General features: G+C 53.2%; 1 protein-coding gene across 1 annotated transcript; it reads right to left on the minus strand.

The window, feature by feature from the left end:
- Positions 1-2,214: 2,214 nt before the first annotated feature.
- On the minus strand, positions 2,215-12,520 carry PHF23 (PHD finger protein 23). The gene is made up of 5 exons (XM_028702579.2): positions 12,205-12,520; positions 10,625-10,656; positions 9,890-9,991; positions 5,779-6,487; positions 2,215-3,745 (listed from the first exon to the last, which is right to left on the minus strand). The coding sequence occupies exons 1-5, from the start codon at positions 12,503-12,505 to the stop codon at positions 3,498-3,500; spliced, it is 1,392 nt and encodes a 463-aa protein (XP_028558412.2). The 5' UTR covers positions 12,506-12,520; the 3' UTR covers positions 2,215-3,497.
- Positions 12,521-14,085: the final 1,565 nt, after the last annotated feature.

Raw genomic sequence — 14,085 nt, forward strand, 5'->3', positions numbered from 1 at the left:
CATAAACAGACGTGAGGGGAAGGCGTCGCCGCCGTCGCGCCACGTGACACGGGGCGGTCCCTTCTCCCCCCCCGCCCCTGCCCTTCATTGGGCCAACCGCGGGAGGAAGGCGTCACGTGCGCGAGAGCACCGGTCACGTGGGCCTCGCGCCCACGCAATGACGCGGCACGCCGCGGGGCAGGAGGGGAGGCGGAAGTGCGTGACGCACCGGAAGGGGAGGGAGGAAGGAAAGGGGGGAAAGACATTCCCCGTCTTTGTCCTCCGGCAGGAACAGCCTCCTGTCACGTGAGCGCGGGACTGACGGCTCCCTGGGGAGGGGGAGGGGCCTCTGGCGGGGTCAGGAACTCTGCACATGCTCGGGAGCCGCGCCGAAATAATGCTCAGAGGCTTTTCCTTTCGAAGACTGAGGGGTGACAGAGTTGCTCCGCCTGGCCTTTGGCTTGGAGCCAATTTGATTCCCCATCTTTCTTTTCCTTTCTCCTCCTGCGATGAGGCTACAGTTTAATATTTTAATGTTGTCTTTTAATTTTGTTTTTAAGTCGTATCCATTCAACTTGTTTTTATTATTGCTTGTTAGCCGCCTGAGCCCAGCCCTGGCTGGGGAGGGCGGGGTATAAATAAATATTATTAATAATAATATAAGGGGCCTGGGAGCCAGTATAGGCCAAGGCCGTGACCTGACCTCCAGCTGCTCAGCAAGCAATTTCTTGGCCACAGCAGAAAGTCCACAGATCCACACAAACATTGGACCCTGCAAAAGTTCTTTTGCACAAGGAACAATGGCCAGTGTGGTGTAGTGGTTAAGAGTGGTAGTCTCGTAATCTGGGGAACCGGGTTCGCATCCCCGCTCCTCCACATGCAGCTGCTGGGTGACCTTGGGCCAGTCGCACTTCTTGGAAGTCTCTCAGCCCCACTCACCCCACAGAGTGTTTGTTGTCGGGGAGGAAGGGAAAGGAGAATGTTAGCCGCTTTGAGACTCCTTCGGGTAGTGATAAAGCGGGATAGCAAATCCAAACTCTTCTTCCTCTTCCTACTAAATGCCAGAGAAACAATAAGAGACTCTCCACTCCTCTCCCAGGAGAGAGGATTCCCTTCACCTGCCATGGATAAGACCACCCAAGCCTGCTTTGCAGGGGTAGAAGGGGCACTTAAAGGTAAAGGGACCCCTGACCATTAGGTCCAGTCGTGGCCGACTCTGGGGTTGCGGCGCTCAACTCGCTTTACTGGCCGAGGGAGCCGGCGTCCAGCTTCCGGGTCATGTGGCCAGCATGACTGAGCCACTTCTGGCGAACCAGAGCAGCGCACGGAAACGCCGTTTCCCTTCCCGCCGGAGCGGTACCTATTTATCCACTTGCACTTTGACGTGCTTTTGAACTGCTAGGCTGGCAGGAGCAGGGACTGAGCAATGGGAACTCACCCCGTCGCGGGGATTCAAACCACTGACCTTCCGATCGGCAAGTCCTAGGCTCTGTGGGTTAACCCACAGCGCCACCCATGCCAGCAGGGGCACTTAGGAACACGCAAAGCTGCCTTTCACAGCAGCAAGGCAGTTAACTCAGGACTGTCTACACAGAGACTGGCAGTGGATCTGCAGGGCTTCCAAACAGGGCATACGCCCAGACCTACCTGGATCTGCCAGAAATTGGGCCTGAGCCCTTTTGAATGCAAAGCAGGCGCTGGCACAGAAATCTAGAATGGTCACACTGGAAGCAAGTACACCTTGATTCACAGCCCACTGCACAGAAGTGGGTGCATGCTGTGTGCAGGGCTCCACCTGTGCGTGTTGTGTGTGTGTGTGTACGCATGGCCATGGCACAAGACGCTCGGAGCATTGGCCAACATCAAATGTGGCCGATGGGCCAGAAAGGTTCAACCACATTCGGAGCATTGACCAACTACAGTGGTACCTCGGGTTAAGTACTTAATTCGTTCCGGAGGTCCGTTCTTAACCTGAAACTGTTCTTAACCTGAAGCACCACTTTAGCTAATGGGGCCTCCCGCTGCCGCCGTGCCGCCGGAGCACGATTTCTGTTCTCATCCTGAAGCAAAGTTCTTAACCCGAGGTAATATTTCTGGGTTAGCGGAGTCTGTAACCTGAAGCGCATGTAACCCGAGGTACCACTGTACACCAATCCGTCCCCCTCCCCAAAGCAGTGCCTTTGTTTTATAAGGAAGGAACATTAATGATGATCGCAGCCTTCTGTACAAACGCAAAAGGGTCCACATCTTTTATTTACATTCAAAAACTCTGCCATGTACACAGTTTCAAATATTATAACGAAAAAGGGTGGGAGCTGGAGGGGGGGGAACCCAACCAGAAACCCCCACTGATCAGAACAGCTAACCTGAAATGGGGAGCAGGTAAAATATGGGGTTTTGCAGCAGAACAGGAGTTATGAGAGAACTGGGAATCCTGGCATGGGGAGTTTCTGATGTGTTTCTTAAAAAATAAGTGGGCTTGCCATTCTTCATCAAACCCAAACTCTTTTGTCTCGCTCTCTGGAACCTCTGCCTCATCCTTATGCTCAATGGGAGCAGTCAGAAAACACAAATAAGTCGTCCCTTTTTATTTTGAAGCCAGCAAAATCGCAAGGGTTTCCCTGACAAAGTTCACCCCCTCACAATCCCTGGGGGATGTTAATACTGGGGAGGGGGAGTAAACAAAACCCTTCTATTCTCTCTCTCAGAATTTAAAATATATATATATTATTCAGTTTCAACAGGGACAAAATCTCCGGGCCCCTCCAAAGGGGAAAAAAAAAACCCCTGTAAAGGTTTACTTAAAAAAAAAAATTACTTTTTTTATCCAGCCTCCTTTCTTGGGCTGTATCCCTCAGTTGGCATCAAACTCTGAATCTGGAGGCATTAAAACAAATGCCAGAGAACATTTTTTTAAAAAGGAAAATAAAGAAGAGTCTTCCAACTGGGGGTGTGATGGGAGGGAGAAAATAAACGAAGCCAGAAAAAAAAAAAACCCTTTTGCATTCAGTCTATTTACAGGTGAACTTTACTGGGGCAGGGGAGGATAGGTGGTGGGGGAAAGAGCTAAAACAAAAACGAAGAGGTGCTTCTACCCCACTTCCTAGTGCCCTCTCTCTGCCTCTCCCCCAACGCTATGTGCATCCCAGCAAGTGAAAACAGGAACCTTCCTGGTTTTCAGTTTCGTCATTCCGGCCCACCGGTGTCAGCCTCCAAATGCCATTCTCCTTCGCAGAGAACATGGAGGTGGGCCGGGATCAACCCCCAAAGGGCGAGTGGGTCTGAAGCGAGAGGCCTGCAATTGCCAGCCAGAATCTGCCTGGAGGGGCAGCCTCTCTGCCTCCCGGGTGCTGGGACTACCACCACCGCAAGTACCCCAAGCACCTCCGTCTTCCGCCTCCAAGGAACTGAGGCTCCTTTTGGATACCAGTCCAGAGCAGGCTCCCGACCCTGTCCAGTCTTTTCTGCCCCTCTGGGATGGAAGCCCAGCGCAGAGCCGCCTGTCCTCCCCTCCTGAGCTAGGGCTCCCCACCTCCCCTGGACGCAACGGCGACGGTTGCGCTGGGAACCGCCGGGGGCGGCAGCAGCGGCAGCTTGCGAGAACCTTCCTTGCACTTCTGACAGTAGAAGATGTCGGGGACGTTGGTCTTCTTGATCTTGGCGCAGGAGAGGTGGATCCAGGTGCCGCACTGATTGCACTCGATCATGGGGCGGCCCGCAAATGGCTTCTGGCAGTAGCAAGTGATGAGGTCCCAAGAGTCATCCCCTGGAGGAACAGAGGAACAAATTTCAGAAATTTCGCTCACCCACAATCGCACAACACACGTTTGGTTATCTGGCTTGAAATGTAACACCACAGGAACCTCAAGTTTTCTTGTTAAGTTTCTAGTCCATAAGACAACAACAATAATAATAATATGCTTGAGGATATGCAGGCAGTGTGTGATGAAAACAGAATCAAAGGCTGAACGGGTGGTAAATGCTGATTCGTGGCATTTACACCCTGCCTAGAAGTGGACTAAAACCATGACCAAAAGGATAAATAAATATGGAAGACAAATTACCTGCCTAAGTCAGGATAGGTGCATACCAAGTACCCACTCCACCCTCACAGAGCTGAAAGCGTCAGAGATGTTTGCTATAATATGAGGGATGGGGAAATCCCAGATCAGGACAGCCAGCAACCGCGTTTATTACCTATGTGCAAGATCTGAACCTGAGCCTGGGAAACACCCTGCTCCCATTGGCCCAAACCAGTCCACTCACCCCACTCAGTTAGGAAAGGGCATGCACAGAGACCTGCTGCCTCGCTGGTCAACTGCACATTGCAGCCTTCCCAAGCAGATGTTTTGACCTACACCTCTCACTGGCCTGTGCGGGAGCTGTAGTTCATTAAATTCCTGAACACCTCTTCACTGGAAAGACTCCAAGGCACCTCACAGCAGCTTAAAATAGATTAAAAGACAGGGGCGCAAAATAATGAGCACCCCAGCGAGGCGGAACCTCAGAGATGCTTAACAAAACCAAGGCCAGGGTTGTATCCCCGGGGATTCTGGAGAAAGCCCAAACAACGTCAATGCTTGCTAGCGTGCTGGCGAGAAATGCTGGAAGAGGTGGACCTTGAACTGATCCACCAAGGCCCTCCCTGGTGTAGTTCAACTACAGCTCCCACAGGCCGGTCATTTGTTCCTCTCTTAATCTTCCAGAGATCTCACTGCTTTGTGAGGTCAACACACCCCGGGGAATCAGGAAGGTTCTCTGGGGCGGCGGGTGTTCCAACGAATGTGAGAAGCGAAGCACAATCCAGCTCCAACTCTCGCTTGACTTCTGAAAAAGCTTTTGCTAAATTAAAGCAAGCACTATTATACTCCGGGCCCCACTTTTAGGGTGGGGAAAATGTGTGCGGAGATGGGGAGAAGAGCCTGATATGATGCAGTTAAACAAAAAGGAAAAAAAGCACCCCACTCCTTTGAAAATTTAAGGGGCTTTTTATGTAAAGCAAATAAAGGTAAAGGTAAAGGTACCCCTACCCGTACAGGCCAGTCTTGCCAGACTCGGGGGTTGTGCGCCCATCTCACTCAAGAGGCCGGGCGCCAGCGCTGTCCGGAGACACTTCCGGGTCACGTGGCCAGTGTGACATCGCTGCTCTTGCGAGCCAGCGCAGCACACGGAAACGCCGTTTACCTTCCCGCTATTAAGCTGTCCCTATTTATCTACTTGCACCCGGAGGTGTTTTCGAACTGCTAGGTTGGCAGGCGCTGGGACCGAGCAACGGGAGCGCACCCCGCCGTGGGAATTCGAACAGCCGACCTTTCGATCGGCAAGCCCTAGGCGCTGAGGCTTTTACCCACAGCGCCACCCGTGGCCCTATGCAAAGCAAATACTTTAAATAAAAAAAACAACAACAAGCTGGAGGTGTTTGATGACAGAGGACAAGCCTGCCACTGGCTATTGATCCCAGAGGACAGCCTGGCGGAAACGTGAAAATCAGCTGGCCGTGTCACCAGACGAAACTTCCAAGAACGCAGGGGGAAGCATTACCTGGTGACATACGTGGTGCAGAGGTTAGCGTGCTGGAAAAGGACCTGGGAGATCAGGGTTGAAATCTCAGCTTCACCTACCTCACAGGGCTGTGGGGATTACCAGGAGGTTGGGCAAACCATGAACCTTGAGGAACTTGGGAGAAAAAGTTGGGATATAAACGCAACTAATAATGTGCCCATTGCTTTTACGCCCATGTAACGCTGTGCATTAAGTTGCGTTGCCTGTGTCCCTTCCGGGACACCTCCGCCTCCTCACCTGATTCCACCATGATGTCCTCATCCATGACCCTCATCTCGCCTTCGCTGGAGCTGCCTTCCCCATCCTGGCTGGTCTCCGTACTGATCCCCCCTTTCCCTTCCGTGTCCTCAAGCTTAATGGGGAAGTTGGCAGCCAACAGCTCCGGCGGAGCCTGCACAGAGACCAACGCCGTGGCTGCCGTGGCCGAACCCTCCTCCCCTCTGGGCCGCCGAGGCGCCACTGCCGCCCCCTCTTCCTCCTCAGAGTCCGTCTCGCTCAGGGAAGCCTTGTGCTTCTTTTCGCTCCGCTCGGCCTTTTTCAACTTCCGCTTCTTGCTCTTTTTGATGCGAGAGCGCTTCTCCCCCACCGGGTCGCCGCCGCCCCCGCCCCGGTTCCGCTTGGCTCCTCCGCCCGCGTCCAGGGCAGACTTCCGATTCCGCTTGTCCTTCTTCTTGTCCAGGGCCCCCTTCGGCCCCGCCAGCGGCGGCTGCTGCTGCTTGCTGACGGGGTCCAAGTCAAACAGGGAGTCCTTGAGCTTCATCTTCTCCAGCAGAGAGCTGTCGGACTTGAGGCGGCGGAAGGCTGCCTTCTTCTTCGAAGACTTGGCCTTCTTGACGAAGGTCTCGATCGTGTGCAGGTCCGAGTGCGTCGACTCCCAGCCGTCGCTGTCCACCACGCTCTCTGGGCGGATGGGGGAGTTTGAGCCGGAGGGCGTCCAGTCATTTTCCTGTGGGGTTTGGGGAGGGCAGAGGAAAGAGATTAATTCCTCAGGCTACTTTTCCCGGGTGCCCAGCACTCTCCTCCGCTTTTTCTTCCCAGAGGAGTGGGATTCAAAGGGGCAGTGGGGTTCCTGGGGGGAGATCTGAGAGGCAAGGGTTGTAGCAGGTGGTGTAAATAGAATTGCAGAATTGGAAGAGACCACAAGAGTCATTTAGTCCTACTCTCTGCAATGCAGGAAAGACTTTGATAATGCATAATAACTACCAGGCTTTGAAAAGATGATATCAACTGATAGCTCCTTTGTGGTCCCTGTGGATAGCTCAGTCAGTAGAACATGAGACTAATAATAATAATAATAATAATAATAATAATAATAATTTATTTATTTATATCACGCCCCCCCCCCAGCCGAAGCCAGGCTCAGGAAGCGGCTAACAACAGTAAAATGATACAACATTCTAAAATAATTTCATATCAGATTAATGGCAACTATTGGGCTAGAGTTCCGTGAGGAACTTAGGGCTGTGGGTTCGCGCCCTGCAATGGGCAAAAGATTCCTGCATTTAAGGGGGCTGGACTAGATGACCCTCAGCTCTACAATTCTATGGTTCAATGGATCGAGTTCATCTGTTTTGCAGAATTAATTAAACTAAACAGCTTTAATTGGATTTTGAATAAACGTGCAATTAAGTGGCTACGGTTTTGAATTTTATTGCATTATTATCTTCCTCGGAGGGTCATGCAAGCCATTATTCTGAACAATGCTTTTCGAACAATATAAAACGGAACTTCTGCGCTAACCTGTGTAGGAGCGTCTTAAACAACCCAACCCAAAGAACGTCAGGTTTCCTAGGAAGCAGGGAGTATGCTAAGCTTCCCCGCCTCCCAAACATCTCCGCAGCAAGCACTGCATACAAACCACCAAATCCAGGGAGGGGCCACAGCCCAGGGTAGACCACTTGCTCTGCATGCAGAAGGTCCCTCTCTCTCTCTGACAGTCTTCCTGCCTGAAACCCTGGAGTGCCACGGCTGGCCGTCAGTGCAGACAATACTGAACTGAACTGACCATTGACCTACACTCTGGGGGCCCTGAATCCTGAACTGCCATGGGGGCCCCTTTGCAACCAGCAACAGGGTCTGGGTAACCACTGCTAGCTTCTTCAATGCGGCTGTTCCACAACAGATCAGCACACCTTCGCAGCATCTGGACTACTGGCTGCCAAACGTTGGGATTGTGGAAATAGGTAAAGGGACCCCTGACCATTAGGTCCAGTCGTGGCCAACTCTGGGGTTCTGGCGCTCATCTTGCTTTACTGGCCGAGGGAGCCGGCGTACAGCTTCCGGGTCATGTGGCCAGCATGACTAAGCCGCTTCTGGCAAACCAGAGCAGCGCACGGAAACGCCATTTACCTTCCCGCCAGGGCGGTACCTATTTATCTACTTGCACTTTGACATGCTTTCGAACTGCTAGGTTGGCAGGAGCAGGGACTGAGCAACGGGAGCTCCCCCCGTTGCGGGGATTCGAACCACTGACCTTCTGATCGGCAAGTCCTAGGCTCTGTGGTTTAACCCACAGCGCCACCCGCGTCCCCGGAAATAGATGGAACAAAATTTGGAAATAGATGCAACAAATAAATTAATCTATTTGAGTCATGCGACTCAAACTGGGTCTACTGGACGCGAAACATTTAAGCAACGTGGACAAAAGTCGCTTCTGGGGCCCCTCTCTTCATCAGTTTTATAGCAGATCCGTCCCTGAGATGGACCAATGTTATAACTCGGGATAAAGGCAGCTTCCTTTCCCTCGCTCCAGAGCAACGGTCCGCAGTGTTTCGTGGAGTTGTGGGCTGAAGCCAGGAGGTGCCACGTCCATCGCATTTAAATATTCATATTGATTTTTAACTCTCTTCTTAATGGCTTCTTTTATTTATAACATGCTTTATATTGCAGTTTGAATTCTAAAGAGCGCATTAAGATGCAGTACGTGAGAAACAGAAAGAAGCAATAAAAATACGGTTGAAAAATCACGAGCGCTACAGCCAGCAGAAAAATTAGTAAGCTCCTCAGTGGTCTGCGGGGAAAAGAAAAGTTTGGGAGTCCCTTGCCCTAGAAAATTTTCTAGCTGAAAGAAATGGGGGGAAAGCTACAGAAAGAGACAAGAAGGTGCAATGAGAGAAATCAAAAGAGAGGGAACAAGAAAAATAAAGGTGTCTTGCAAAAAAAAATGGGCAAGTGAGTAAGTAAGCCTTAGTAAGCTGCTACTTGACTAGCTGGCGAAAGTTGAAAATAAACGATATTCATCTTTATGATAAAAAAAATTCCTTCCAGTAGCATCTTAAAGACCAACTAAGTTTGTTATTGGTATGAGCTTTCATGTGCATGCACACTTCAGATACACTGAAACAGAAGTCACTAGATCCTTTTATACAGTGAGAGGGTACATCTTTATTATGTGCACTTTTATCAACTTCCTTTTAAGCGACAGCAGAGCTCCTGGTTAGAATCCACATTCCCAGCAGCTCGAAAAATTTGTTCCCCTCGTGCAAAAAAAGTGTCCCACTGAGTATTAGAACAAACCCTGCCTAGAGAGAGACTAACTGGTAGAAAGGGAATTTTAAAAATGGAGCACAGGGTACCCTGACAGCTGAAGCAGCAAATGTCTCGTGTTTGCAACCACTGAGCCTTTCAAGCAACACCCATAAGCCGATGCCTAACTCCTAAAACAAGAAGTATGGTAGCCCATCTGATATGGAAGTTCGATAAATCCCTGGTGTGGGGGGACAGGCTGGGTTCACGAGGCTCGGGAGCCTTCTTTAGCCCTAAGCCCTTGTGAGCAGGTTCAAGCGGAGTCCCAGGAAGGGCAGGTCCGTAGCAGGAAAAGAGCAACTACAATTCCCAGCATGCACTTCGGGAAGCCTCCCGAGCCGTGCCGCATAACAAGCCAGGACATGTCCGCCCCCTCGCTTCCAGAACAGCAGCCTACACTTCCCAGCATGCAACACGCCAGGGCCTCCCAGCAAAATGGCCATGCCGCAGGGCATTCTGGGCCTCGTAGTTCCCGCGGGCATTTGCCGCAGCTTCCAAGGGGCTCTGGCAAGAAGACTGCGTGGAGACAATGCCGAGAGAGCAGGAGGCCAAGGGCTTAGGAGCGAAGGTTTGGAAGAATCCCAAATGCACCTTTTTAGAACTTCACGGAGCCGGGTTTGGATTTAACAACAGATCACCGAGCTTGCTTCTGGGAAGGTGCTAGGACAACCCCTGTACCCCGACACACACACCAGAAAAATATTAAACTGCATGCTTTGAAACTGAGCGGACGCATATTTGTTCACTTAATAAGCCAGTAGGATAAAAGGGGGAGATTGGGGGGGGCAGGATTCTCGCTGGGGGGGGGGGACACCAAACTAACCTCCTTAGAGGAAGGGATGTAGCCAGCGTAGGCTAGGACGAAACTGCAGAACTTGTTGAAATCCTCAATAGTTCGCCTTCGCTTCTCCGGAGGCTGGTGAGACTGGGGGAGAGAGGCAGGAAGTGGGGAGGGGAGGTGTTAATGCAGACAGAGGTAGCCCCCCCCCCCTTCTACCGGCCACCCACAAATCTCTAGGCTCCTTCACAACCGCATCACACATACCCCACAACGGGTGAAAATAAGAAAAGGGGAGTTATTCCTAGAGAGAACTGAGCAGTAACATCCTGTTCCCGCCCCCCCCCCAAAAAAAACCACAGGCTCCCACAGCTAGAAATGCAAGTCAGGTCTCTCCCAGGACATGCGAAGAGTGCAAAGGGTTAAATATGGGGGGGGAGGGAGAGAGGGGGGGGGAAAGAGTCTTTTCCGTCACCCACAGAATATCCTTTGCTTGCTCTCTCTCTCTCTCTTTTTGCTAAAGGCGGGGGGGGGGGGAGAGCACATGCAAAAAGGATGTTGCAACCTTTCGGAAAGACTTTTGGCCGCCTCCAAGGGAGCAGGGATGAAAAGGCGGGGGGAGGAAGAGGAGGGGGTCCCCCAGAAGAACGGAGCCACCCCACGGAAACAAATGGGATTTTTTATTGGGGCCCAAGTTTGAGGTAGGGTTTTTTTGGGGGGGGGCAGAGGGGGAATCAACCATCAAATAGAGGCTTTTGTATTTTGTGTTGTTTTTTTTACCTGTGTCTCCGGTTTGAGGTTTGGAGGCGGATCTGGAAAACAAGAACCGGGAAGGGGGTCAGTCGAGGGGGGTCCAGGAAGGGAGACTTGCAACAACTCCACACCGACCAGCACAAAGCGAGGGGAAAATCCTACTTTCTCCCCAGGAATGAAGGCACAGGGATTCCCCCACCCGGAGGCAAGTCAAGGGAGATGGCTGTGGGGTGACAGAGAGCCCTGACAGAACCTCCCGGACCCCTTATTTTGGGGAGGGGGGGGCTTCCCTACAGCCTTCAGAGAAAAAGGCCAGGACACAGTGAAGCCCCCACCCCACCCCGCCTGCTTTGAACCCTTCCCCAAATTTCCACTCCAAAATATATTTAGGTTTATACCTTCCCCCCCCCAAATAAAAATATACGCTCAAGACACGGAAGTGTCTATCCCCCCCCCCCCATAACATCCAAGATCAGACCTAGACAGACAAGACACCCCGCCATTTCTACAGGGAAGCGGAAAGGGGGAAGCTGGAGCGCACCCCCCCCACAACCACACACCCAGGACGCCTGTCTCCCCCTCCTGATCTGAGACCCCCCAGGGCCCCCCAATTCCTTAATGCCCTCCAACAGACACCCCCCTTAAGAAGCCTCATTTCCTCATTGCTCTCCCCCCCCCGCCGCCCCTCCTCCACGTGCCTCCCCTCCCCCTCCCAACTTTCTTCCTCGCTTCCCCCCCCCCACTCCGGTTTTCTCCCCGGTCCGACTCCCTCCTCTTTCTCCCCCCCCCCCCACACCCCACACTTCCAACTCGCTCCCCTTTCACCTGGTTCTTCCCAGCCGCTCCCAAACACAACAGCCCCCCCCCCCACTCCACGACGCTGCCTCCATCTTACCCACACCCCCCAGCAAGGAAAAAAAGGGGTGCTGCCCCCCCATAACCAACTCTCTTCCTCTCCTCTCCCCCCCCTAAGTCTCCCCTCCCCACCGACCAGGCTCTCTCTGCTCTGACACCACCTGCCCCCCCCAAACCGGTGACCCCTTTCCACCGACGGACTTTGCCTCTTCTTTCCTCCCCCCCCCCCAAGCGCACACCCTCGCCCCCCACAACTCCAGAACAGCCCCCCCCCAAAAAAAATCTCGCGGCCTCTTTTCCCTCCGAGGAGGGGCGTCCACTTTGCCCCCCCCCCCACAAAACAAGCAATCTTCCTTCCCGCCCCCTTAGCTCCCCCCCACACACACACCCAACGCCAGCCCCCCAACCTCTCCTCGCCCCCTAATCTCCCGGGAGGGGCGTCCACTTTTCCTCTCCCCCCCCAACAACAAACCCACTCCTCCTTCACCCCCCCCTCGCAACTCCAGCCCCCCACACGGTGGGTCTCCCCCAAATTCGCCTCCCCGGCCCTCCTTCTCCCCACACGAAGACGCTCCCAGCCCCACAACTGGGGGGGGGGGTCTCCGCAGCCTCTCCCCCCCCCAAAAAAATAAATATTATTTTTCCTTGGGAGGGGCGCCCCCACAGAGCCTCGGCGCAAAAAAACCCCACAGCCTCGGCGTCGTCGTCCCCCCCGCCGCCCCCCAAGTGTGGGTCTGCGAGGCCCCCTTTACCTTCAGGGCTGGGCTCCGCCATAGCCGGCCCCCTGCCCAGCCAGCCAGCCGGCCGCCTCTCCGCCCCGCCGGTGCCCGCGACGGCCGCGGGGCTCGGGAACCCGCCAGCGCCCCCCAAGCCGCCAAGACCCTCCCAGAGACCCGCCGCCGCCGCCGGGAGACCCTCCTCCTCCTCCTCCTCCTCCTCCTCCTCCTCCTCCCTCCTCGCCCGCCGGTGCCGCCCGACTCCGCCGCTCCCTCCTCCCTCCCGGAGGAGCCCCACAGCCAGGCCCCGCCCCTCGCCGCCGCCGCCCCAGAGCATCTCGGGAAACCGAGTCCCCCCGCGGAGAACTCCAAGTCCCGGCAGGCGCAGCGCGAGGGGAAGGAGGGAGAGGCGCCGGGTCCGCCTCTTCCTCTCACAGGCTCCAAAATGGAGGGAGAGAGGAGAGGAGCATGCTGGGAGATGTGGTCTGGAATGGGTCGCCCTAGGAAAGGAGGCTTGGGAGAGGGAGAGGGAGTTTCCCGTTTAAAGGAGGGAAATGGGGGGGGGGGGGCAATAGAAACCTGCGGGGATTAGATAAAGACACCCACACACCCCAGGGGTTATTTATGGACTCTTTCCCCACTGGTCCCATCACCTCCTGGCAAATAGAAGGGGAAGAAATGGAGGTAGTGATAGATTTTACTTTCTTGGGCTCCATGATCACTGCAGATGGTGACAGCAGCCACGAAATTAAAAGACGCCTGCTTCTTGGGAGAAAAGCAATGACAAACCTAGACAGCATCTTAAAAAGCAGAGACATCACCTTGCCAACAAAGGTCCGTATAGTTAAAGCTCTGGTTTTCCCAGTAGTGATGTATGGAAGTGAGAGCTGGACCATGAAGAAGGCTGATGGCCGAAGAATGGATGCTTTTGAATTCTGGTGCTGGAGGAGACTCTTGAGAGTCCCATGGACTGCGAGAAGATCCAACCTGTCCATTCTGAAGGAAATCAGCCCTGAGTGCTCACTGGAAGGACAGATCCTGAAGCTGAGGCTCCAAGACTTTGGCCCCCTCATGAGAAGAGAAGACTCCCTGGAAAAGACCCTGATGTTGGGAAAGATGGAGGGCACAAGGAGAAGGGGACGACGGAGGACGAGATGGTTGGATAGTGTTCTTGAAGGTACCAGCATGAGTTTGACCAAACTGCGGGAGGTAGTGGAGGACAGAGGTGCCTGGCGTGCTCTGGTCCAGGGGGTCACAAAGAGGCGGACACAACTGAACAACATCTCTTTCCCCATTGGATGGGAAAGGACCCTATTTTTGGGTTCAAAAGCAAATGGGTTCTTGATTGACAGTCTGCAATGCCCACCCCCTTTTAGGGTAGGAAAGGACCCTGGGAGATGATGATGATGATTTATACCCCGCCCATCTGGCTGAGTTTCCCCAGCCACTCTGGGTGGCTCCCAATCGAGTGTTAAAAACAATACAGCAAGTTCACCTTGGTTCCACTGTAAATCCGTTCCGGAAGTCCGTTCCAAAACCAAAGCGTTCCAAAACCAAGGCGCGCTTTCCCATAGCAAGCAATGCAAAACTGATTAATCCGTTCCAGGCTTTGAATAACAATCCCCAAAACAGCAATTTAGCATGCATTTTACGATCTAACGAGACAATGGATCCGTAAAACAAAAGCAATAAACAATGTGCTGCAGTCACACAATCATTCAGCAGCTGAACTAGATTCCACACAGTCACACACACACACAAAAAGCCACAAAAACGGAAAATAAATAGCAAAAACATGACAGAGCTCAGCGTAACGCTCCAAACAGAAGTGTGCCACTCAAATTGGAAGTGTAACACTCAAAACGGAACACGTTCGACTTCTGGAAAAAGTTTGCACAGCGGTACACTTGCTTCTGG

Source organism: Podarcis muralis, chromosome 13 (genome assembly GCF_964188315.1).
Source record: "Podarcis muralis chromosome 13, rPodMur119.hap1.1, whole genome shotgun sequence".
In the NCBI taxonomy this organism is placed as follows: Eukaryota; Metazoa; Chordata; class Lepidosauria; order Squamata; family Lacertidae; genus Podarcis; species Podarcis muralis.

Excerpts from the sequence above, each read along its gene's own strand:
- PHF23 (XM_028702579.2), bottom strand. The coding sequence starts at position 12,505 with ATGCTCTGGGGCGGCGGCGGCGAGGGGCGGGGCCTGGCTGTGGGGCTC. Across the intron at positions 10,657-12,204 it reads GGCGGAGCCCAGCCCTGAAG|ATCCGCCTCCAAACCTCAAA; the intron begins GTAAAGGGGGCC and ends CTTGTTTTCCAG. Across the intron at positions 6,488-9,889 it reads ACATCCCTTCCTCTAAGGAG|GAAAATGACTGGACGCCCTC; the intron begins GTTAGTTTGGTG and ends CAAACCCCACAG.